A 22,844-nucleotide genomic window follows, 5' to 3' on the forward strand; every position below is an offset into this window, starting at 1 on the left:
TCCGTGGTTTACTTTTCCCGGAATAATGTTCTCTCAGTATTTTCAGGGCTTTCCTTCCATCATCAGCGGCATCATGTCTTATCAACGATAGGCTTTTATCATCTATCAGTCTTACCAGCTCAGCATAGCAATCGGCATTCTTCGTTGCATCTGCGGCTAGCTCTTCTTGACTATTGCCGATGGGCTCATGTAAAATAGTCTCTTTAAGTTTCAGAATATGTAGCTGGCCAAGGAATCTTGTTTCCCACAGGTCATACTTATCTTCGGATCCGTCGAAGAGAAGCTGTGGTACGAGGGCTCCTGTCGTTCTGCTTGCCATTTTGCTAACGCACTTTACTAGCTTGCTATACTTTTTCTTTGCTAAGCTAGGTTGTTAGCTCTATTGGCTTTAATACGTCCTGTAAAACTTCTTCCGACAATATGACCGTTCACTTATCTCCAGGCTGGTCCACATAGCTTGTAGAAGTTCCGTGTAATACTTCGTGTTAAACTTCTTCCGAAATGCTTGTCCAACTCCACCTGGGCCCATAACCTGTGAGGCTGTGATGCGCAGTCTTCTCTCTTGCGTATGGAGAATAAACAAACTTGACTCTGTGTCTTCTCAAGATAAACTTTATTGATCCCCGTGGGGGAAATTTGTGCATTACAGCAGCTCCAGAAAACAGGGGACAGGAATATAATTATTAAAAATAAAAATAGAAGTTAAAATCAAATCAAACATATTTACATTCAGTTAAATAAAAAACTACAATAATGTATAATTACACAGTAACTACACAGGAAAAGGGTTTTGTTCTTAAAAAAACACACACAGTGTGTAGTATGAGGTGGTGATGCTGTTAAAGAGTCTGATTAAACAGTCTGACTGCAGATGGGATGAAAGACCTGCGGTAGCGCTCTGTCTTGCAGGGTGGGTGTCTGAGTCTGCTGCTGAAGGAGCTGCTCAGGGCCCCCACAGTGTCATGTAGGGGGTGAGAGGGGTTGTCCATGATGGATGTCAGCTTCACTAGCATCCTCCTCTCACCCACCTCCTCTACAGAGTCCAGAGGACAGTCCAAGACAGAACTGGCCCTCCTGACCAGTCTGTTCAGTCTCTTCCTGTCTCTCTCTGTGCTCCCTCCTCCCCAGCAGACCACTGCATAGGAAAGTGCAGACGCCACCACAGTGTCATAAAAAGTCCGTAGCAGAGTCCTGCACACTCCAAAGGACCTCAGTCGTCTCAGCAGGTGAAGTCGACATTGGCCCTTGTACAGGACGTCGGTGTTGTGTGACCAGTCCAGTTTATTGTTGAGGTGAACACCCAGGTATTTGTACGTCTCCACCCTCTCGATGTCCAAGCCCTGGATGTTCACCGGTGCAGTCTGGGGTGACTTTCTGCGGAAGTCAATCACCATCTCCTTTGTCTTGCTGGCGTTGAGCTGAAGGTGGTTGAGCTCACTCCAGTCGACAAAGTCCACGATGACCTGCCTGTACTCCTGTTCGCTCCCCTTAGACACACACCACACGATGGCTGTGTCATCGGAGAACTTCTGCAGGTGGCAGCTCCCAGAGTTGTAACAGAAGTCCGAGGTGTACAGGGTGAAAAGGAAAGGGGAGAGAACTGTCCCCTGCGGGGCCCCTGTACTGCAGACCACCATGTCAGACTCACAGTCCTGAAGCCTCACGTACTGTGCTGTTTAGGCTTTAGGCTTGTTTATTAAATGAACTCATGCATGAGACTCATGCAGACTGAAAAGAAACAACATTCACGTTTTCCGACGACTGACGTGCTGCGTGCTGTAAACGTGATGACGTCATAGCAGTATTTACCGTAAATACAGTGTGTAAAGGGCGCAATCAAATAACAACATTTAACAATCGTGATAATATCGTATCGTGGGGTTTCACTTCTATAGGACCAGAGAGCTCTCCGTTTTGACCAGTCGGCACTCCCCACACACACTCAAAGAGAAGTGCATTAAAGAGCATGCAAAGAAATACTCTTCTGCATGGTACTCCCACACCTTACTGTCATTAAATGGTCCTTTATGTCTTCTTGAAGTTTATTCTGTAGACCTAATGTAATTAACATTTTCATCATTCAAGTTTCTTTTTACTGCTATTTTTATCCAGCTTGGATGAAGTCCAAAATGCATCTGTCTAATTTGTTAATAAAGTTGATCTAAGTACTTCAAGTGTTGCTGGACTAATTTGACCTCTTCTTTTTTTTTTACAGCTTCACATAAGCTTACTTGGCAAGAAAATAGCTTGCAGTTGAATTAGTCAAAGGTCAGCAGAAACAAGTTTCTTTCTGAGTAATGGTGGTTATCCTGCTCCATGACACAGATAAGAAGAATATGCATAACAAAGAAACCCCCATGCCCCAACTGAAGCTCACTTTCCCCCTGAGGCAGTCTGTCGCCTGCATGGTTTCATGCTTTAAGAGATAACTTTGTTGTTGACATGGAATCACAAGTCACGAGGAAGTGCGGGTCGTGACTGCCCCTTTAAGCTATTCAAATAGAGGGGGGGGCAGACATCAGCAGAAATGATCAGCTGAAACTCATTAACACCTGATTAGGCTTCCTCAGGTGCGCCAGCGTCCTGAGCAGTCCGACCGGCAGAATGAGGAATGCTGGTCCGCTCTCTTGTATCTCATTGCATCAAATACACATCTGATAGAGGAATAGCCTAAAAAGTTCCACTACGTCCTGCGCAATTTTTTTTTTCTGACGTTCAGTAGGCATCCCGTTTGGTCGGAGGGAGGGGCACCATGAGAACTGTAGCTCAAAAGATGCTCCGGACCTGCAACAAATTTTTCTCTAGGTAAATTTGTGGTGCTACATGTTCACTCTTCAAAATGGAATTGTCTATAAAACTGTCACTCTCTTAGTCAGCTGTGCCGAGTTAGGGTCGCTGGAGATCTGGGGCTTAGCCCAGAATCCTGGTATGCGCAATATGAATATGTGCAACGTGAATAATGACGTCAGCCGGCCCTTTAAAACTTCAGTGGACTTCCCGACACTTATGTGGTAACCCCAGGGATGACAGGTGTGAAAAGGCAAGCTCCCTTTTTTTTCATAGATTAATTTTTGGGCTTTTCATCTTATTTGATATGACAGTGGAGAGAGAGTGGGAAATGACATGCAGAAAATAAGCAACTGGCCAGACTTGAACCTGGGCTGCCCGCTCAGAGGACTAAAGCCTCCTACATGGGGCGTGACCTTACCTCTAGGCCATTTGGGCCTTACCCTCCCTTTGTTACAATAAAGGCGGTTTCTTCAAATACCTTGGACAACAATGTATTGTTTAAATTTTTAGTGGAACCTGTAGAAGCAACTGAACCGAAGATTTTCAAGAACACACTTGAGATCTCTAAATTGGCACATTTTTAACATCCTGAGCATTGCATTGAGTGCAGCCCTTTAATGGCAATTTCCATAATGTGTTAGCATCAAACTTAAGCCGAATCAATGCCAACTGCCTCCAGTATTTAATCCAGTACAACAAATGTGTCACAAATCCTTTTGGTATAATTATCATTGAGCTTAACCATTGTAGTGCAATTATTCAGATACATTCTTATGATTGGGTCTTGGCAGAAATTTGCGATTACGTTATGTTTCTCATATTTAGTCAAACGCTGCTTATAAGTAAATCCTGAATTATAATCATTGTTAGCCTCTGACACAGTCAATACAAGTCTTAACATCTGTGTAAAGGTTTGTTCATGGTTGAGCTGTTTATTTGACTTCCATTAGCCTACATGTTAAATGTATACTAAGTAATGATTGCATTCCTTTAATGAAAGGAGAACATGCAGGTTGCATCTTTCAGTCGGCATGTGTCATGCATGATTCTCTGTTTTGAGCTTGTATATGTGAAGTTGTATTTACATTTACAAGACTCGATTTTCTGCATCACAACTAAGGCTGAGTTCACACAGCAAGCCTCAATGCTCAATTCTGATTTCTTTTTCTAAGATCTTTGTTTTATTAACAGGGGCACATGCTATGAACATTGCTTAATATGTAGAATACAAAGTAAATGCCATGCATACAGGTTTCTAGGTTTCATGGCTAATTTGCAACCCCCCTCCCTGGCTAGGCTTTAAGGGTTAAAACCAAAGCATTAGACTTAAACAACCTAGTGACGCTAGTATACATAAACTCAATACATTAAGAGACTAAATAAGGACAAACAGTAAAATGGAGATTGTAAGAGGAAACAGTCAGTGGTCACAGACTTGTTCATGTTTCAGCCACTGTTTTACTCGTGTCTTTAAAACCTTGAACTGTGAAGTTTTTAATTTCAGATGGTAATTCGTTCCAGAGATGTGTTCCTCTTTGGACGTTTATCTAGTCACATTGCTTTTTAAATGTGACCCTGATCAGACTCCTTTGGGAATCCACATATGAAAGTGGCCCAAATCTGATTTGAAAAACTCCAAATTCCATGTGACTTATGCTGTTCACACTGTCATAAAAAAAAGTCAGGTTCAGGTCGTTTTGGCCTGCAGTGAGAACGCTGCCTATGGCCAGGCCTGGTCTCTTATAGAATCTCAACGTATGCAAGTCTTTTTGTGAAAGTAAGACACGTGGTTGAATTATGTGGTTTGGTAATATTTGTAGATTAAGGATTTTACGATAAGAAATGTAGAATTTTAGTGTGTGTTAATAAATAATTGGTGATGTGATTTTCAAAGACAAACCTTTTTGAATTGTGTTCTCTGCAGAAAAACACCTAACGATGTCGTGGAGGGGCATCCGTCTAACATTGAGACTGCAGCACATATGGACAACATCCAACATTTGGCCAGTCCTTCACATCAACCCAATCTGGAGGCAGCTAGAGAGCACGTTCACCATGTGGAGGCAGTATTGGAGAGGGCGCATCATGGGGGTGGATGGCTTCTGTCTGGCATCATCTGCATCAACATCCTGATCCTGGGCTGTGCTCTGGTCAGCGGCAGTGCCTTCAACAGTGTGGCCATTACTGCTGTGCACAGGCAAATCTTCCTCATCGTTCTCCTCCTCCTCACAATGCTGTGGATGCTGTTTTACACGGCCGTCACCTCTCGGATGGACCAAGCCATCGTGTTCAAAGATAGCCATGCTGGCCCCGTGTGGCTCCGAGGTGAGAACTCTGACTTTTCTTTGTTTTTTTGTTCAGGACGATTTTCATTTATTTTATCCACTTTTTAAAATGTTTTCTGTTGCAGGTGGATTTTTGGTGTTTGGGCTTCTCAGTCTCCTAATGGACATCTTCAAGATTGCCACCTATGCGGGGTACCTTCACTGTGACTCTGCTGTGAAAGTGGCCTTCCCTGTTGTGCAAGCAGTGTTTTTGATTGTGCAGGTTGTTGCAGTTAAAAGCATGTCATTGCAAGAAAATTCAGTCTTTGGATTATTTAGAAAACCATTTTTAAAAAAAAAATGTATTTTTTAGACCTTCTTCTTGTGGACTCATGCAAAGGACTGTGTACAGCTGCACACCAATTTCACGAGGTAATTGATTCTATTTCCACACATGAAGATGTATTTTAATCTGGCAGGACCCTCGTGCTTTGACTCTTGCATGCAAAGTTTTTGAATCTTATTAATCTTAACCACTTGTTCTAAAACAATACAATGTCCTTCATTTTAATGGCTGATAAAAAGTACCAAAGCTTTAGAAGAAAAAAAAAGTCATATTTTTAACCAAAAGCTGCTGTGAGGTCGAGAGCAGTGATGGGACATTTGGATTCACCGGTTGGAAAATGATGACGTTTGTCAGGTCCTGTTGGCATCTCACAAAGATGCAACAGCCATGTTCGTTTCTTGGTTGCTCATTTAAAGAACAGAAGAAGAAAAATATTTGCTACATCTTTTTTTTTTGTAACATGGCAAGCAAACTCCTGCACACTGTCTCAATGGGACAAATACATTGGCAGTGTTTCCAATACTGAAATGTATTTTTGTAATTTTGAAAGTTAACCTGCATTCGATATTGTGCGAGTAGGACTTCTATTTTTGTTGCTGTGGTATTGAAAAGGTTCTTTTACAAGTATATATTTAAGATCAAAAACCTGTTATCTCGACAATCCTACTTGCAGGTGTGGACTCACTCTTACGCTTTCAACAAACCTGGTGGTGTGGATGGCAGCCGTGACAGAGGAATCGCTTCACCAAACAGAGATTCCTGACCTGTATGTAAATGTCTCACACAAGATGTACAGAGGTATTTAAGGATTGAATGTTTCTAATTCTAATACCATTCATTCATGGATGGAAGAGTAACTCAAACTGTTCTTTCTTAAATAGCCAACTATGGTGACAAGTGTAAATGCAGCCACTCTGCGTGTGACACCTTCAAAGAGGCCTTCTACTACCTGTACCCCTTCAACATAGAGTACAGCCTCTTTGCTTCGGCGTTGGCCTACGTCATGTGGAAAAACGTCGGCCGACTTGTTGAGGACCACAGCCACCCTCGTGTCAAATTTCGTCCCAAGGAGGTGTGTTTCGGACCTTTGACGGGAATCCTCCTGGTGGTCGCAGGACTTGTAACATTCATAATGTATGAGGTGGACATCCTAACAGAGGACGAGGAGAAAAGAAACTTGGCTCTTCTCATTCATTTTGTCATGAATATAGTGATAGTGAGTCTGATGTCCCTCGCCACCGTGATCGGCTGCATCGTCTACAGGCTGGACCACAGGGAGCACGTGTCGGAGAAGAACCCCACTCGCAGCCTGGACGTGGGGCTGCTGGTCGGGTCCTCGATCGGCCAGTTCATCATCAGCTACTTCAGCATCGTGGCCCTTTTGGCGACGGGGGCCAGAGGCTACCTGAACGCCCTCAACCTGTCCTGGGCGCTGCTCACGGTGCTCCAGCTCGGCCTGCAGAACTACTTCATCATCGAAGGCCTCAATCGGGAGCCCTTTCACGTGATGCAGGAAGCAGCTCTGCACACCAATGCCCACGCCTACACAGAGATGAGTAACAGATCCACCTACCGACTGACTTCAACTAAAAATAAGCTAAACTGGAAGAGGAGAATACTGAAGGAGGTCTCTGCCTTTCTGCTGCTTGCTAACATCATTGTAAGTTGTATTTATGCTTTTTATCTTTGGTTGTAACAAACCAATGATCCATGAGTTTTACTCCACAAATGATTGTTTATTCACTCATCCTGTTTTGACAGCTGTGGATCATGCCTGCCTTCGGTGCCCGTCCCCAGTTTGATCATCCCACCGAGATAAAGTTCTACAAATTCACCATGTGGGCTGCTATCGTCAATATTGGCCTTCCTTTTGGAATCTTCTACCGCATGCACTCTGTCGCCAGTCTCTTTGAGGTGTACTTGTTTTCTTAGATGGACTTTATTTGTTATATTTTAGCATACAGATCAATCCAGTACAGAGTTATTTTTGTATTAAATTTTGTAATTTAACTTGTTCTATTAAAAGAAAATCATGTTGTGTATGTTTTTGTTGTTTCTTTGGTTCTGCTCACATGCAACACAACCATGCAGTTCCAGTGGTCATTGAAATACTTGATGTCAGTAATTCATCCATGAAACTTTTTCCATTACAACCTACAACTGTGTCTTTTAAAATAGGAGTAAAAAAATAAGTCTATGGTTTAAACAAATGGTTTAAAGCATTGCATTCCAAACCTTTGCCACATGACCCCTTAAACCAAAGCCATATACTTCATGCTTGTGACCCATTAAATAGTATTTCATTACAGTGTAGATAAACACATTTTCCTTACCAACTCTTAGTTTTCATGGGTTTGAAGGGTTTAAAAAGTACCCACTCTTTAACACTTAAATGCCTATAATAAATGTCTAGTTGAATGTTGTATATCTTTGTCTGTTAACCATCTTGAGGGTCTTGTATAGATGGACTTCAGACAATAACTGGACGATTGTTCAGTCAGACCTTTACCTGATCGCTGGAGAGCGACACAGTGACATCTAGTGATCATGGTGCATAACAACAGCTTTTACTTAATATAGCATGTTGTGGCTGGGTTATAGAGTGGGAAGTGTTAAACCATTATAAAAGCCATTTCAAATCATTAAGTGTTGATTTAATTTGACTCTCAGTTTTTTATCTGGAGCTCCACTTTGTTTACAAATGGTGACCTGGTAGTTGCCCGCTCTATGGGGTTTGGTGTGGAGCAAAAGGTTTGAGTCCATGTTGGACCAGTTTGTATGGAGTGATGGAGGTGTCCTTTGAGGCAGCTCTACCATCTCTCCATATATTATGCATGTTATTAAGTCCTGCTTCTGCATTTGTGTGTATTTCAGACTGTGGTTGTGCTTAAAATAACTGGAAAGTTGGGGTAAGAAAACTGTTGGCTTTTTCTATTTATAATTCATGAAAGAGTTTCACAGGATTTTTTTCAGTAACTTGACAAACAGAATTCACAGATGCATATCAATATATTTTTCAGGATAATTTAAGGAAAATACACTTTTTAACATTTAGCATTGAAAGCAAAAGCCTCCAAAATCCAGTAGAGTTACATCGCCACAAACTACAACCATAATAACAGACGACTCAAGAAAGAGTGCAAGTTCACTTTAAAGCATGGCAAGTATACGACTAATAACGTGAAACACCGAAACGTGCCGTCCAAGATACGTTACAAGCCTCTGCTGGAAAGCATCGCATCATCTTTGATAATTCCCACTGATAAGTTGAACAATATTTCCCTTCTTTGCTGCCAAGTCGAGAGCCTCAGCCTTCAGGAGATGCTCATCTCAGTGCACCGACGGACATTCTATGGTCTTGAGGTGAAAATAAATGTACAAACATAGTTGTGTACGGACAGTGTTGATAATTCAGTCATCTTCCATCCTATCTCATTTCTCTTATATAATTCAAAGGTGATGATAACGGGGGCAAGTCAAACACAGTGAAGTGTACTGGAAAACCCAGCAGACACTGAAGAGAAAGAGGAACTTTGGAGTTGAACATTCCCAGTTTCAGTCGTCTGTTTTACATCCTCTGAATCTCAAAAAGGCGGACGTCAGTGTCGTACCAGATAGGAGGGTCCACATTGCTAGACAATCAGAAAAAAAAAGGTAAGTCTTTGGTAAGTTTGGAAAGACAGCTGTGTGCAAAAATACTCAGCTTTTATTGCTGACTCACCGCAAATACACAACACCCCACATGTAGGTACGGAACCACATGGCAGTGCCTGCGTTGGCTTGATACTTTCTGATGAGGATGGGGTGAGGAACTGGCAGCAGGCCCACTAATGTGCCGTGCTGGAGAAACTTCAGGATCTCTGATTCATCCGTCAGACCCCTGCGGAGAAACAAAACATATTCAGAGTTTTTTTTTTTAAATCGGAATTAATATTTCACAGCTGTGGCTCAGTTTGTAGAGTCAGTCCTCTCCTAACCGGAAGGTCGGGGGATCGATCCCCTACTCCTGCAGCCACATGTATGATGTGTCCTTGGCAAGACCCTTAACCCCAAGTTTCTCCCACTGCTTCGTCGGTGGTGTATGAATGTTTACCAAAGAGTAGTCAGAAGAATAGAAAAGGGCTATACAAGCTCAAGTCCATTAACCGCTTGCAGACGAAAATGGGATCGGGCATGTTTACATACTTGTCGATGCAGATCTTTTCCACCTGGGGGACTAGCACTTGCAGAAGTCGCATGATAGTCTGCAGGGGGAGTTTACACTTCCAGGAGTGGACCTAGTACAAAAAGATGGAAAATCAAAATCAGTTAAAAGGTCGTCCAAATGTTCAATATGTTTGAAAGCTGAAGGACAAACTGAAGGTAAAAGAAGTTGCTGACCCATTCTGGTGTGGGAGCCCAAAACGATGTTGAAGACGCACTTGACAAACGCCTTCTCTCCATTTCTGCTTCAGTGTAGAAAACGTCCTGAGAATGTCAAGAAATAGATTGAAAAATGTGAATATTTTGAGAAAAAACATGTGCACACACACATCATCGCACGGACACTCACTTCATTGTCTCTGCCTGAGTTTGACTCGGTGTCACTGGTTCCAGCAGCTGCACTCTGGTCTGGGTGGGCTGCCTGTAGGGAGTCTATCTTTGGAACTGACACCATGGTGCCATCTTCTGATACCTGGGACTTCTCAGTCAGTTTGTCTATAGCTGAAAAAAACAAAACCAACAAGCATTCAACCAACTATTTCATTTCAACCATAAAAATGCCAAACCCACGAGTGAGTTGATTGTATTTCTCTAAATCTGACAAACCTTATTCCTCAAAGGCAACAGTGAAAACCTATTTAAAAGACATCAGTGTGCACTATCCAACATGGCTGCTCTTTGCCATAAATATAGTGACCGTAGTTTATTTTGATTTAATTCTAGCTGCCACTGATTGGCACTTCCCAATCGAATCTGCCACAGAAGTTTTGTCATTGTGTCATACATACATTAACATGTCCTGCCTGCATGGGCTTACATTCAAACATGAATTTAAACTGTCCAGGATCAGAGAGATCAGGTCTATTCACTGTCATGGATCAGAAGACGAAAATGACAACAGAGTAAACACTAATTAAACAAACTACCTTGTCTTCTTCTCCAGGCTTTTGAGACAAATGAGCAAGATTAAACACTTTTGGCTCATCTGACCACCACAATATTTCAGGTTTTTTTGTCAACATGCTGTTTCATGAAACAGTTAAAAATATAGTGCAAAATAGTCCCAAAACAAAGTACTTAGGAGAAATCTGGAGTATCTGTAGGAGAAATATTCAACTAAACCTTATCAATCCCAGGGTATAGTCTCGACCTGACTTTTAATAATATATTCTTATGTGGTTCTATTTCTGCCTTTTCAGAATTTGAAGACAGAAAATAGAATAGCAAGTTAGAAAATATTAAGAGATGAAGTCTGAGATTTTTCTACAATTTTCTACCTCCATTCTTTAAAATACTTTGGGATGGGATTTTACTCGGATTCTTTCAACAGACTTTCTTAAATAAATGCCACTGTTAAATAAATAACAGTGGTTAGTGTGCCCATGTAGTCCCATGTATGGAGGCTGTCGTCCTCCAGAGCGGGCGGCCCAGGTTCAAATCCAACCTGTGGCTCCTTTCCCACATGTCATTCCCTACTCTCTCTCTCCCTGATTTCCAATTCTATCCACTGTGCTTTCTCTCCAAGAAAGGCACAAAACGCCCAAAAATAAATCTTAAAAAAAAATAAAAAAAAATAAAAAATCCATCTTATGGTTCACTACCTTTTTCAACCCATCTCATATTCCAATATAATGAATAAAGCAAATATGCCAACTGTGAATTGTATGAGTTACTCTTTAAAGTTAAACAGTCAAGAGTACAGTAGGTTTACAAGTGAGCCTCTACACAGTAGATATACTGGAGCCAGTACCTGGTATAGCGACCAGACTGGTCTTCAGTGTCCCGGGCTCTGCCGGCACAGCAGGGTGAGAACCCTCCATGGACACGGTCTCCTGGGAGCTGGTGCGAGAAATCACATCTGGAGACTTCCTCTTTCTCTGTAAGGCCTTCTGGATGGAACCCGGATCGGACGGCAGGTTTGCCAACTGGTGGAAAACGTTGCGTTTACGGATGATGGCGTACACTAAGTTGCAGTTTCCTTGAAGTGAGAGAATGAGAAGCAGATTTAGTTGTTACACCTTGACAGCAACACAAACAGAGAAAGCTTTCTGATTGACTGTTAAGAATCAGCTGTGTCATACCGTCAAACTGGTACTGGATAATATTGTTGAACGCCTCAAGAAGGAAGAATACAAGGTGATGATTCTGGGCTGCAGAGAACAGGAACCAGCTGGTGGAGAAGGCTTCCAGCAGGTGGAGCAGTTTATTGGCTGCCACCATGGAGAGGCTCTTTAAATATGGAGAGACTGCAGAAGGTAGAGGATATATTTAGAAAAAGAAAACTGGCTTTGTTCTTTGATTAAGTGGCATATATTTCTGAAGCAAAAACTTATACCATGTAGGATACAGACAGGCAGGTAGCATAAAGATATTCACCATTTACAATGATTGTGAGCAGGCAGTCAAACAGAGGCTGCAGCCGCTGGTGGCCTGTGGTGACGATCTTGTGGAACACCTGCAAAACAAATACAAGCGACTGCTGTGAGAATTATATGCGTGGAAGCAATACAGGACTTTTCAAATAACACGATGCGGTGGAGATCTCACCACTATAAGCAGGTCAGCATGAGTGCCTGTGAACACTGGGATGTCCATGGGCACATGGACGGAGTAGGGTTTATTCAAACGGACGCCAAAGTTCCTCTCGCCGCTCAGCAGCAGCAAAATAAACACACCGATGTGCATGAGTCCTACACGGGCTGCAACCAAGGATAAAGCACGTCATAAGTCAGGGGATGCATTTGCCTCAAGGAAGCCTATTTAGAGCGAGGAAGCGAGAGACTCACACTGATCAGCTCTGGCATCATTCAGGTAGAAGAGTATAGGAACCAGAATATCCAGCACATCGCTACTTTTCAGGACAAAAAACAGGAACTTCTGTCATGGGAACACAAATAGGATCTTGTTGAGTCACAGCACGCACTCTTAAATCTACATCCTGATTTTTTTTGTCCTTCCTTCCAACCTTGTTGAAGTCACAAAGCTTCCAGAAGAGCACCAACAGCTCTTGGTGGAACTGGATCTTCTTGGTAGAGTTGGGCAGGTAGGTCTGGGTCAGAGGGTTGGTCAGCAGACGAGCAAGGCCTTTCAATATGAAGTCAAAGTCCTGGCAAAGGAAGAGATGAAGTCAGGCTTTGGACATCCGATAGTGAAGATCTTCATAGAAATAAGAAGCTTACCTCCTCCCTGTGAATCCTTGACAAGTAATTCACAAATAGGTTTTCAGGGCCTGTAGACTGCACAAAGATAGAAATATTTATATGAGTGACACTAATAACATCCTCTATAGTTAACATACAAATAATCATTGTGTTGTACCTCTTGTTCCTCCATGCTGGACGGGGATGGAGGGCGGTGGGGAACCCCTCCGTCATGCTCCAGCGTCACAATGAGGATCTGTACAGCCTGCTCCACCAGCTGCTCCCGGTAGTCTGAGAAGAGCAGGTGGTTGTACGGGATGCCGTAGCCCACCGGATCATAGGCACACACCACATTGAGCAGCGAGGTAAACAGAGGCAGAGCGTGTCTAGAGAGAAAGACATGAAGACAATGTTAGCTTATCATCTGCACGTGTGTCGCCTTTTCAACTCTTGTATTCATTTCATGGAAAGATGATTTTTAGAACCCTTGTACGCGATTGCTGACCCACCTCAATACAGAAATTATAACTGGAATACACACGGAGGAATCAAATGCATAAACAATAAAAGTGAAGAGAATTGTTGACTCTGGACATTGTGGTTTGACAAAAAGAAGAAAAGTAAGATCCACCTACATGCTTTACCTCCGAAAAACACATCCCACTAACAACTAAGCCATAACCCATCTCCATGACAACTGAGCAAACACCCTCTGTGATGGAGACTATGAAATGGCTGAGAGCTTATCAGGTGGTGGTTGGAACAGATCTTTTCTGTTTTGTTTGTGAAAGAATAACTCCATGTGTCTAATGGTGTGCTCCTGTTATCCTATTATTCATTTAATTTACAAGCTTATTGTGAGTTTACAGTTATATTGGTGGTACACATGATCGCATTTGTTGCTACGTTTACACATTACCTATTCTCTGTGGAGCAGAAGAATGTCACCCAAGGGTTGAGGACGCCTGTGTCCGTTGTAGGGGGCAGGTACATGGCCTCAGAGAAGCAGGTTAGTAACAACCTCAGCAACTCTGTCCTGCAGAGCACCAGTGGGAAAAAGATGAGGAAGATGATGATGTGGTGGATTGACAGAAAAGTAAGTCCAATGTAAGAAAAAAAGAACAATAACAGAAAGCATTGTTTGCGATACAGATCTTGAAGAGCATGGCGGCCTCACCTATTCAGATCATGGATGTAGTTAAGAGGTGGAGACTGTGCAAAGCCTACACCTGCCTCCCAGATGTACTCACAGCTGTCTATAGACTGCATGTTCTCCACTGAGTCCTAGAAGTATCCACAAAAACATCCAACAATAATGCAATTATTATATTTAAAGTGCAAAAAAAAGATTTCTCAAAATGTTTCAGAAAGATATAACCACTGATATTTATTTCATACCTCTTTTATCATCTTCATAATTGTAAATGCTGATCTGTCTATTATCAATACTTCCTACTACTTGCTGTTATTGCTCATGTAACGCATACTTTCATCATAATTATTGGCACTGTAGCTTTAAGTCTGTATTAGCTGTTGTTGTTGCTCTGGTTGGTTTGTTTGTTTGATCCTATCTATCTTTGTCTTCCTGCGTCTCTCTCTGTTCCACTTTTTAAGGTCAGCACAGTCGCAGCAGACGGCTGTTCAACGTGAGTCTGGTTCTGCTCGAGGTTTCTGCCTGGTAAAAAGAAGTCTTGCTTTGCCACTGTAACTTTGCTTAATGTTTTTCAGTGTTTTGCTCATGCTGAATTAATGTGAGGACCATGTAAATAATATAACAGAGTATCGTCTACATCGGCTCTTTTTGTAAATAGAATAGAAAAGAATACTTGTATTAAAAAAGTTACAAATAGAGGTGGATAAAAAAAGAAAAGTATATATTTTCTTTTAATCTAGTGCATTCAGTGCAATCAGTGTTGCCAGATGTACGATAACTATCATAATTGTGCCATCATTTTGCCCTCTGTACGATCAGTAATTGCAGAAAAGGCCAAATGTACGATCATTTCAATGTCCCCTCAACTAAACATTCTTTGTGATTTCAGAGCAACCAATCACGTCAGCATGACTGAGATGGCCATCACATCAGCAGCACCACTCAGCACCTGACCGGCATCGCTCTGCTGCCAGCCTCAACCTGCCAATGAAATCATCACCTGATGATGCCCTGCTCACGCCTGTCGTTCGTTATGCCAGACAGACTGTAGGAAAACACATGTCACAAAAACTCTCTCCTTACACACTTCTTCCTGCTCGGTCACTGTTGTTAATAATACTTTACTTTGAGCATCAATTTTCAGAAGATAACACTCTCACCTTTTCTGAACCTTCCTTTGGAGGGACTCATTTTCCATAATGTTCTCAAATGAAATTATGAAGAAGGACTGCCTGAAGTTAAAACCTGTGCAGAACACTGCCTGAAAGCTGAAAAGTTAGATTCTGTACTGCAGCATTCCTTTCTAGCTCATAGGAGACAAGGAATTATTCCTGGTGAGGCTGACAGTGTCATCAATCATGATCTCTTACTAGGCTCTTTCACAAAAAAACTTGACAGGTAAGTTAGCCAACTTTAGACCAGGAAGAAGGAAACCAGGCCCTAAGCTATTGTCGTAATGTGTCAGCAGTTATCTTTTGTTCTGTGTGGTAATAAGGTGACAAAGATGCACATTTATGGGACACGGGGGAACTTACAGGGCCTCTCCTATGACTGTGCACTGTGAAGTCAGGGCAGAAGAACAGGTCAGCGATAGCCAGAAGCAGCGACTCAGCCAACGGTCGAGCTCCATCGTCGTCGTCCATCTCATCAGTCTGGAATGGACGGATCATGATAGTTGATAAGAAAATGATGAAATGGATAAAGTGGTTATTGCTGTTTTATATGGCTCCGTCTTGATGCTTTTTATTTCCCGTTCCAAAGCTCACCCCAGCCCGCCCAGCTCCAGGCACCGTGGACCAGAAGAATCCCCTCCAGTCCTGGTCCTCAAAGATGTAAGGAAGGATGCGGGTAAGGATACGAGTGCTGTTCAGGATCACCTGCTTCTCCCTCTCGGTTGGGCAACCGGACTCTGCACCCTGTACAAGCTTCTCGACAGCCTGTAGGGAGACGAGAAATGTGATTTAGATGTACAAAAGAGTGAGGCAATCACACTGTGTGATGCAAATCTTGTTGTTATTTTTTTTAATATAATTTTTGATAGCCCAGTCTGTTTCACAAGTGGTTCTTTATTCTTACCATTTTTTCTCAGTCACTTAATAAGGCAAACATCTTGCTTTGAAACACTTACTGTTCGACTACAATTATGATAAAACTCTCTTTGAGTGTATGACTAGACAGTAAGGATTTTGTTTTTGGAAAATGAAAATCCAACAGTAATCACTGATGTGCATGTACTCCTCATTGGTTTATTTGACAATCAGTATATTGTGACAATGAGAACCAGAGAGCTGTATTTGATTTACTGTGTCTAAAATGGTTACCCCGCCCCCCTCTGAATCTGCTCAGCTTAAAGGGCTCTTGTCTCTCCCTCTTTATTTGATTATGCCGTAAGTACACAGCATGTCTGTTTTTTTCTGATAGGCAGCTTCAAACGGAAGCTGGGACCAAGAGAAGGGAAGTGAAGGGAAAGGAAGGGGTGTTGACTCACTTATTCCCTCATCTGCGAGCATGGAGCAGTGCCATGCTAATAACAGACAGACACTTGTGCTGGGCTCTAGCTGCCAATCTAAAATCTAAATGATGCTGCATTTTAAAAGACATGTCCTTCTAATGCAATCTCAAAACAATATGTTCCCATGTAAAATCTTCTTATGAACATAAAGTTTGTGTTGCATGATTGCATCGACAGTTCAAACATGTACCTTATAGCAGAGGGTTGCTAAATTTGAGGGAGACTCCTCTCGAACAGCTCTTATCTCTGCAGCTGGCACCAATGCAAAAACATCCTGGACCGTAGTGGTGGTGTCTGCCCAGAACTGGTCCCAGAAGGCATCGTCTGTGGCTTCCACTGGCTGGAGAAAACATGTTTTCTTGTCATTTCTCATCCATCTGAGGCCAATTGGAGCATTTAACATCAGGGGAACTTGAGATACAAAAGCCTTATTGATCTTGCAGAGCATTAAAATATCATTTTACACCTGACATCATGCTATAGGCTATCCATGATTGTTTATTCCAGGCCTGCCCTAATGCCAATGTAAACACAAGCTCTATTCTAGCATCAGTGAGGAAGCATTATCTGGCACAATGATCTGAGCACAGTGCACCTGCCGCATCTTCAAATGTGGTCATTTTCAGACCTACGTCATCAGGTTTTGATTTAACAACGCCGTTATTTTTCTTGTCGTCAACACTATTACCAAATGCGACTGACTAAAGGTTTTTGGTAATCTGTATTACGAAATCCGTCATCTTTTAATCCAGCAGTTTAAATGACAAATACGACACACAGCCATACGGTGCATGCAGTCATCTTTATTCTACCTTAAACATTTCCATCATGCAAAATAAATACATTTGTATTATAATCCCCCCCATGCAACAAGAAACAGATTGTTTTTCTTCTACCACATCGTACACGTAGTCACATCTCGGTGATGCTCTCCAGTGCGCTCGTTATCATCACTATCTTTCTATGCACTCCCATAATAACCCGTTTATTTAAACACATAGCCTACCTGTGTTTTGGTTGTCAGCTGAATCACTGCTTTCCTGAAGTTCAGTTTTGAGTCGGTGCTGCCCATTGTGGATATTTCCCTTTATCCCAACAGGACCGCTGCTGCTGCTCAGAATCCCTGTTAATCTCACCTCCTTCCTTCGCTTGAGTCATTGGCGGAGGCGTTTTTTTCACTATTGGCTGGCTGGAAATACTGCACTACAGGGTGTAACTTCCGGGTTGTGAAGATGTCAACAATTCGGTCGGACTGGACGTTTCACATAGGCCTTTACCTTTTTCTCTGCTGTATAAATAACATTTATTGCACGTATGGTCCTGGAAATTATGTTGTAGCCTACTTTGTTATTAAATAGCTACAATCGTCTCTTAATGAAGTGACCTGCACCCACTACTGGTTAAAATATAAATGTGTTATACTGAAGGCAAAGTTCGGTATTTTAAATCCTTGGATCAATAACATCTAGTTAAAATATGCCGAATAAAACAATGCAAAGTGAACAGCGACATCTTTTGGTGTAATTAAAATCATAACTAAAAGACAATATCTGCCCATAAGAACCCAGACATGTTTTGAAGCACAAACTACGAAATAAAGGTAATGTTGATGTGCAACCATCTAACAAATTGAGTTACTGAATTGCTTTCTTTTATTACATAAACGTAGAATGTGCGCTTGTGCTGTTATATATGTTGCCTTTAAGTATTACTCGTACACCCTAGCTTTAGCTCTCAAACTAGCTATATATTTATACAACAGACTTGATGTAGCCTGCATAAAAGTGGGTTCTTACTATAGTCATTAACACGTGTCACTATGAAAATGACTACTATCTATGAGTTGCCTATAAAGTGCAACATAAAAGTACTCCAAATCTCTAACGAGCATAAAGGTCTTTAACTTTTTCCGAAAGCCATTAAACGCACCGTTGGAGGTCTTCGCGCAGTCGCAGAGCCATGTAAACATAACTGCCGCGGATGCTCGCTGTGGTTGAAGCTGTTACAGAGATAGCTAGCTAAGATAAACCAAACAGGTGTAATTTCGCTCAGCGTCTAGCTCGGAGGCTTTCAGATTTTTATCAGAGAAACTAAGCATGATATGCCTTATGTTCTGTTGACTAATCCTTCAGATAATTAGCCGAAAGGTTATCTGGCATGACGTTAGCTTGTAACTTAGCCTGTTCACTGACTGATAGCTAGCGTTAGCTCGTCGACGCCCAGTCTGTAAGCAGTTTAAAAGCCAATTACACAGACTGCCTTTGTAGCTAATTATATCAGGTTGTTATGTTAGCATTGCCTGGATGGATATAAGTATCATACAAATGTTTAGCATGATGAGCTAGTAAGCATAGCCGGTTTGCTAACTCAGTGATAGGCCGTCGAGTGACAGGAGAGAATCAACTTTGACAAGTCAAGACCTCCAGTCCGCTTCAACAAATACACCATTTACCCATCGAGATCGATTAACTGTCATCATATGTTGACTGAAAACAGGTAAGCAAGGCCTGCAATAGATGATGTGTTAAATTGCCGACGTGTAATCCAGCGACGTTAGTGTGGCCTTTGTTGACTGTCTGCAGCAGCCATTTAAATACTGAGTACAGAATAGAATATAGAATATACAATACAATACAATACAATACAATAGATTTACTTTATTGATCCCAAACTGGGAAATTGTGGCGTTACAGCAGCAGGTTATCCAACACACAATATGAGTAAAAAACACAATGTTAGCTAATCTAAACATAATATAATATTAAATACAAAGTAAATAAGTACTACAAATATCAAAACTAAGAATGTGAATATATACAACCAGGATTTAACTAAGCATTACTAGTCTTAAATAGGAAGATTAAATATGAAAGATTAAATGTAAATGTGCAAAAACAGAGTTGTAAATGGACAGTATTGACATAAGTTAAAGTGCATGAGTGTAGACATATTATAAGCAGAAACTATTCAATATAACGACGAGTAGATAGACAAATGAAGTGAACATGAGTGCAGGGATAATTTGTAAATTTAACATGTGCAGAACAGATTACAGTATGGAGAGACAGATATTATCATGATGACAGTTCTCTGCTCACATGAGGTGAGCTGTTGTACAGAGTTATGGCCTTCAGTAAGAAAGATTTCTTGTATCTGTCCTTGTGACAGCGGAGTTGTATCAGTCTGTTGGAGAAGCTGCTCCGCTGTTTGTCCAGTAGGGTGTGCAGAGGGTGATCACGATTATCCATAATGGATAACAGTTTGTTAAGAGTCCTCCTCTCTGTCACCTCTACAAAAGAGTCCAGCTTGCAGCCTATCACAGAGCAGGCCTTCTTAATCAGTTTGTCCAGTCTCTTTGTGTCAGTCTCTTTGTACAGATGTAACATAGACCATTGTTGGATTATACAAAGGCAAGCAACAGGTGGTCAAGTTAGCGAGACATCTATGCGTGATAGACATATGTGGCAGATAGAATATTTGTGTGTTTTTGTTTTTTTTAATATCTGTGGATGTGCTTGCACCCCAACAGGAAACGGCAGCGCAGTGGCGGTGATGAGGAGACGGGCCACCTGGTGCCACAAGCCAAAAGGCAGAGCAGAGGTCACCCTCTGTCCCCTGAGCCAGGCCGGGATGCCTGGGACTCTGAGGTACAAACAGTTGTCAAGGGGAACAGCATACTTCTGCTGCAGAAACACCAGAGATTTTGGAATAACAGTGGTTTTACACTAACATTGTTGGGGCACGTTACTTAAAAATGACAAAACAGGGCATTACAAAAAAAAATATTTTATAGACATGGTTCTTACAGATTGATTTTTATTTCAGATATCAAGTCATGCAACACTCTTACATGCTTTATCTGTTCACACAAAAATAAACTGGTCATTTTCAGCGTAATTAGTGAACACGGCAACCGTTGTCTGATGTCAAGTAGATTACTTTAATACATAGATACCTTCGGAGAACATTTTCATATCACATGATGTTGATGGTCGTGTCTAGCTAGCTCACTGCTCATTTCAAATGTCTGTATTTCAGTCATCCAACAGTGAGAGCAGCAGCAGCATAAGCAGTCCAGAACATGCGGCTGGGAGCTGTAGCAGTCGCTGCGCTGTTGGCCCCTGCAGTCCTCTCAGCGCCAGTGACCCCTCAGAACTGTCCCGCTCCACAAACCCGGTGTCCTACCAACAGATCAACCGCATCCTGAAGCACGCCCACTTCCAGAGCCTGCATAGCAGAGGTCATGTCAGAGACACATGACAACTCCCTGTTGCCCGCCAGAGGACCCGCTTCAGAGCATCACATGCTGATTCACTTCACTCAGCTCTTACCATCCATCTCCAGTTACTGTGATATCTCACAGCTCTACATATCTGTGGATGGAGGCCAGCTCCTGGTCAGGTATCTCCAGGGGGTTCATCATTCAAATAAATCCAAATGATAACCGTTTTAGCAATAATAAATGTGTGATCAGCTTCAACATTTTTTGTGATCCACTTGGGGTTCAACCAGTCTGGTTTACATGCTGCTCTTAGAGCTGGTTTGGGACTGACTGACTGATGATGATGATGATGATGATGAAGAATTCCTGTGTTTTTGTCTTAAATGTTGTCTGAGAACAGTGCTACTGCAGCTGCTGGTATTGCACCAAATACATTTCTAGGCCGGTCCGTGTGACTCGTTTAGTCTCCTAGTAGGGTACTTGGGCTGTATAATGCTGAATCTGATGTCCGTGTAAGTACATGGACTCAGTCTCAGGGAGGATTTGCACTTGTCTTTGACTGCTCATTTGCTTTCATTCTCAGACAGGGACTCCTTCATTCGGGACACATAGAAGCCATGAGTGTAAACACATGCTTTCTGTCCTGTTTTTTTGTTAGTGAACAGAATGTTTGAAAATCTTTTACAATAGATTTTTAGCTCATTTGTAGTGGAGGGTGAGGCTGTAGATTTGGTTTTAGCGTGGATCGCATTTTTTTTTTTTTTAAATAGACTTCACAAAAGTTAAATAGAGTTTAGAACAGGTTTGCTTATTTTTCCTTTGAAACAGGGGGTCATTTATCCTGTGTTTAACAGTCAGTGACGTTGTTTATTAGGGCTTGGAATCTTTGGGTGTCACAATTTGATTGGATTGGATTCATGATTCAAAGTCTATTTTTGAATTAGTACGAACTTCAGAATTTACTCCAGTCATCTGTGAGACCGGCTGAATTTCTTGCTGCTCCATTTGGCATTCTTCTGAGTTAAAGAGCTAGCCTTAGCACTTATCAGGGAGTGACTGATTAGCGAAGTTTGAATCTATTTAAAATCTCACGAGATAACAATCTCGTTTTTTTTTGTTTTTTTTTACATAAATCGTTTTTTTTCCCCACCTATTGTTAATTGTTTCTGGTACAGGTTACAATTGAATACACCCACATAGTCGATTGATTGTGTGACCTATGCATCAGTGTTGCTTTTAGCTAACAGTTCTGTTTTAATTCCTCTCAAACATGGAGCCTACTCAGAATCTCTTTTTTTATTTGTAACCTTAAAACAACCGAAACGTTCCTCTCATGATCAACGAATAAAAACACTAGACGGTGACATGACAACAAGTCATCTCTTATCTCTAATCAACCATCAAACTTCAGCCAAAGTAATGAAACAATATCATGATCCCCCCTTTAAGAAGTGATGGTGTACCTGTAGGTACCTCTAGTTATTTAATATCATATTGACTTTAGACATGAAGCAGCATTAGATCCATATTTTCCTTGAGATGACATCTGGCGTGTATTTTTCTGCAGGTGAATTTGATTCATGTTACTATCAATCATGAGAGAACAAAGTCGTGATCATCGGGGAATTATATAGAATACATAGCTAAACTAGTGGAAGTGAAAAAAAAATGAGTCTGATTATTGAATACAAAAGAGGAGTGACAACATAACCAGCTTGCCACAAAAAGGAAACAAAATAAAAAATCCCCCCCATGAGGTCCATAACTTTTCAAACCCCTTAGATTGACCAATCTTCCTTTTATTATATAGAGGGCTGCTCGACGTTGCATTTGAATAAGTAGGAAAAGTCATTTCTGTCCAAAAACCAAGGCTTTTTTGTTTGTTCTTTCTGCCTTTGCACTTACCACTCAAAGGGTTGCTGTACATGTGTGTCCCCCCCCCCATGCACTGAACATCCAGGTACAAACACTGACTATGAGGTCGTTGCGTCTCTCCTTTTCTTAACATAGGATCAGTGTCATCGCAGCGCCCTCAATCAGGACTGAGATCGGCTGTTTTATCTTTTTTTTTTTTTTTTTTTTTTTTCTGACTGGTGTGTCAAATATGAAAGCATTTTTGAAGATGTGGTTTATTTTTTTTCAGTGATATATTTTTTTGTATTGAGTGATTTTCATGACATGAACCTGCCATTGATTTTTTTTTTCTTGTAAATA

At 41.6% G+C, this 22,844-nt stretch overlaps 3 protein-coding genes across 4 annotated transcripts; 2 read left to right on the forward strand and 1 right to left on the reverse strand.

Annotated features, from left to right (window-relative positions):
• Positions 1 to 2,544: 2,544 nt before the first annotated feature.
• On the forward strand, positions 2,545 to 7,442 carry LOC132954552 (proton channel OTOP2-like). 2 transcript variants are annotated; one of them, XM_061027130.1, is made up of 7 exons: positions 2,545 to 2,805; positions 4,715 to 5,115; positions 5,201 to 5,337; positions 5,428 to 5,486; positions 6,074 to 6,198; positions 6,282 to 7,060; positions 7,162 to 7,442. In XM_061027130.1, exons 1-7 carry the CDS (start codon positions 2,753 to 2,755, stop codon positions 7,330 to 7,332), a joined length of 1,725 nt encoding a protein of 574 aa, XP_060883113.1. In that variant the 5' UTR covers positions 2,545 to 2,752; the 3' UTR covers positions 7,333 to 7,442. The 2 variants fall into 2 exon arrangements, with proteins under 2 accessions (XP_060883113.1, XP_060883114.1); XM_061027131.1 differs by lacking the exon at positions 5,428 to 5,486 and having other exon boundaries at positions 5,201 to 5,267.
• Positions 7,443 to 8,390: 948 nt separating this feature from the next.
• On the reverse strand, positions 8,391 to 17,681 carry hid1a (HID1 domain containing a). The gene is made up of 19 exons (XM_061065642.1): positions 17,415 to 17,681; positions 16,599 to 16,748; positions 15,663 to 15,833; positions 15,432 to 15,548; positions 13,921 to 14,027; positions 13,663 to 13,779; positions 12,922 to 13,129; positions 12,783 to 12,839; positions 12,569 to 12,709; positions 12,390 to 12,480; positions 12,151 to 12,302; positions 11,980 to 12,058; positions 11,685 to 11,849; positions 11,354 to 11,581; positions 9,953 to 10,104; positions 9,781 to 9,867; positions 9,586 to 9,677; positions 9,122 to 9,280; positions 8,391 to 9,032 (listed from the first exon to the last, which is right to left on the reverse strand). Exons 1-19 carry the CDS (start codon positions 17,478 to 17,480, stop codon positions 8,969 to 8,971), a joined length of 2,403 nt encoding a protein of 800 aa, XP_060921625.1. The 5' UTR covers positions 17,481 to 17,681; the 3' UTR covers positions 8,391 to 8,968.
• A 673-nt stretch (positions 17,682 to 18,354) lies between these two features.
• LOC132995605 (uncharacterized) lies at positions 18,355 to 22,439 on the forward strand. The gene is made up of 3 exons (XM_061065649.1): positions 18,355 to 18,904; positions 19,938 to 20,055; positions 20,447 to 22,439. The coding sequence occupies exons 1-3, from the start codon at positions 18,888 to 18,890 to the stop codon at positions 20,666 to 20,668; spliced, it is 357 nt and encodes a 118-aa protein (XP_060921632.1). The 5' UTR covers positions 18,355 to 18,887; the 3' UTR covers positions 20,669 to 22,439.
• The last annotated feature ends 405 nt before the right edge of the window (positions 22,440 to 22,844 follow it).

The sequence above is a fragment of the Labrus mixtus genome, chromosome 20 (genome assembly GCF_963584025.1).
Source record: "Labrus mixtus chromosome 20, fLabMix1.1, whole genome shotgun sequence".
Lineage (NCBI taxonomy): Eukaryota > Metazoa > Chordata > Actinopteri > Labriformes > Labridae > Labrus > Labrus mixtus.

Coding starts and splice junctions, on each gene's coding strand:
- LOC132995605 (XM_061065649.1), top strand. Junction 20,056..20,446: donor GGGATGCCTGGGACTCTGAG/GTACAAACAGTT, acceptor TCTGTATTTCAG/TCATCCAACAGTGAGAGCAG.
- LOC132954552 (XM_061027130.1), top strand. CDS start 2,753: ATGAGAACTGTAGCTCAAAAGATGCTCCGGACCTGCAACAAATTTTTC. Junction 2,806..4,714: donor TGCAACAAATTTTTCTCTAG/GTAAATTTGTGG, acceptor TGTTCTCTGCAG/AAAAACACCTAACGATGTCG. Junction 5,487..6,073: donor CTGCACACCAATTTCACGAG/GTAATTGATTCT, acceptor TCCTACTTGCAG/GTGTGGACTCACTCTTACGC.
- hid1a (XM_061065642.1), bottom strand. CDS start 17,480: ATGGGCAGCACCGACTCAAAACTGAACTTCAGGAAAGCAGTGATTCAG. Junction 15,834..16,598: donor TAGCAACCCTCTGCTATAAG/GTACATGTTTGA, acceptor GTCTCCCTACAG/GCTGTCGAGAAGCTTGTACA. Junction 12,481..12,568: donor AGCTTTGTGACTTCAACAAG/GTTGGAAGGAAG, acceptor TTCCCATGACAG/AAGTTCCTGTTTTTTGTCCT.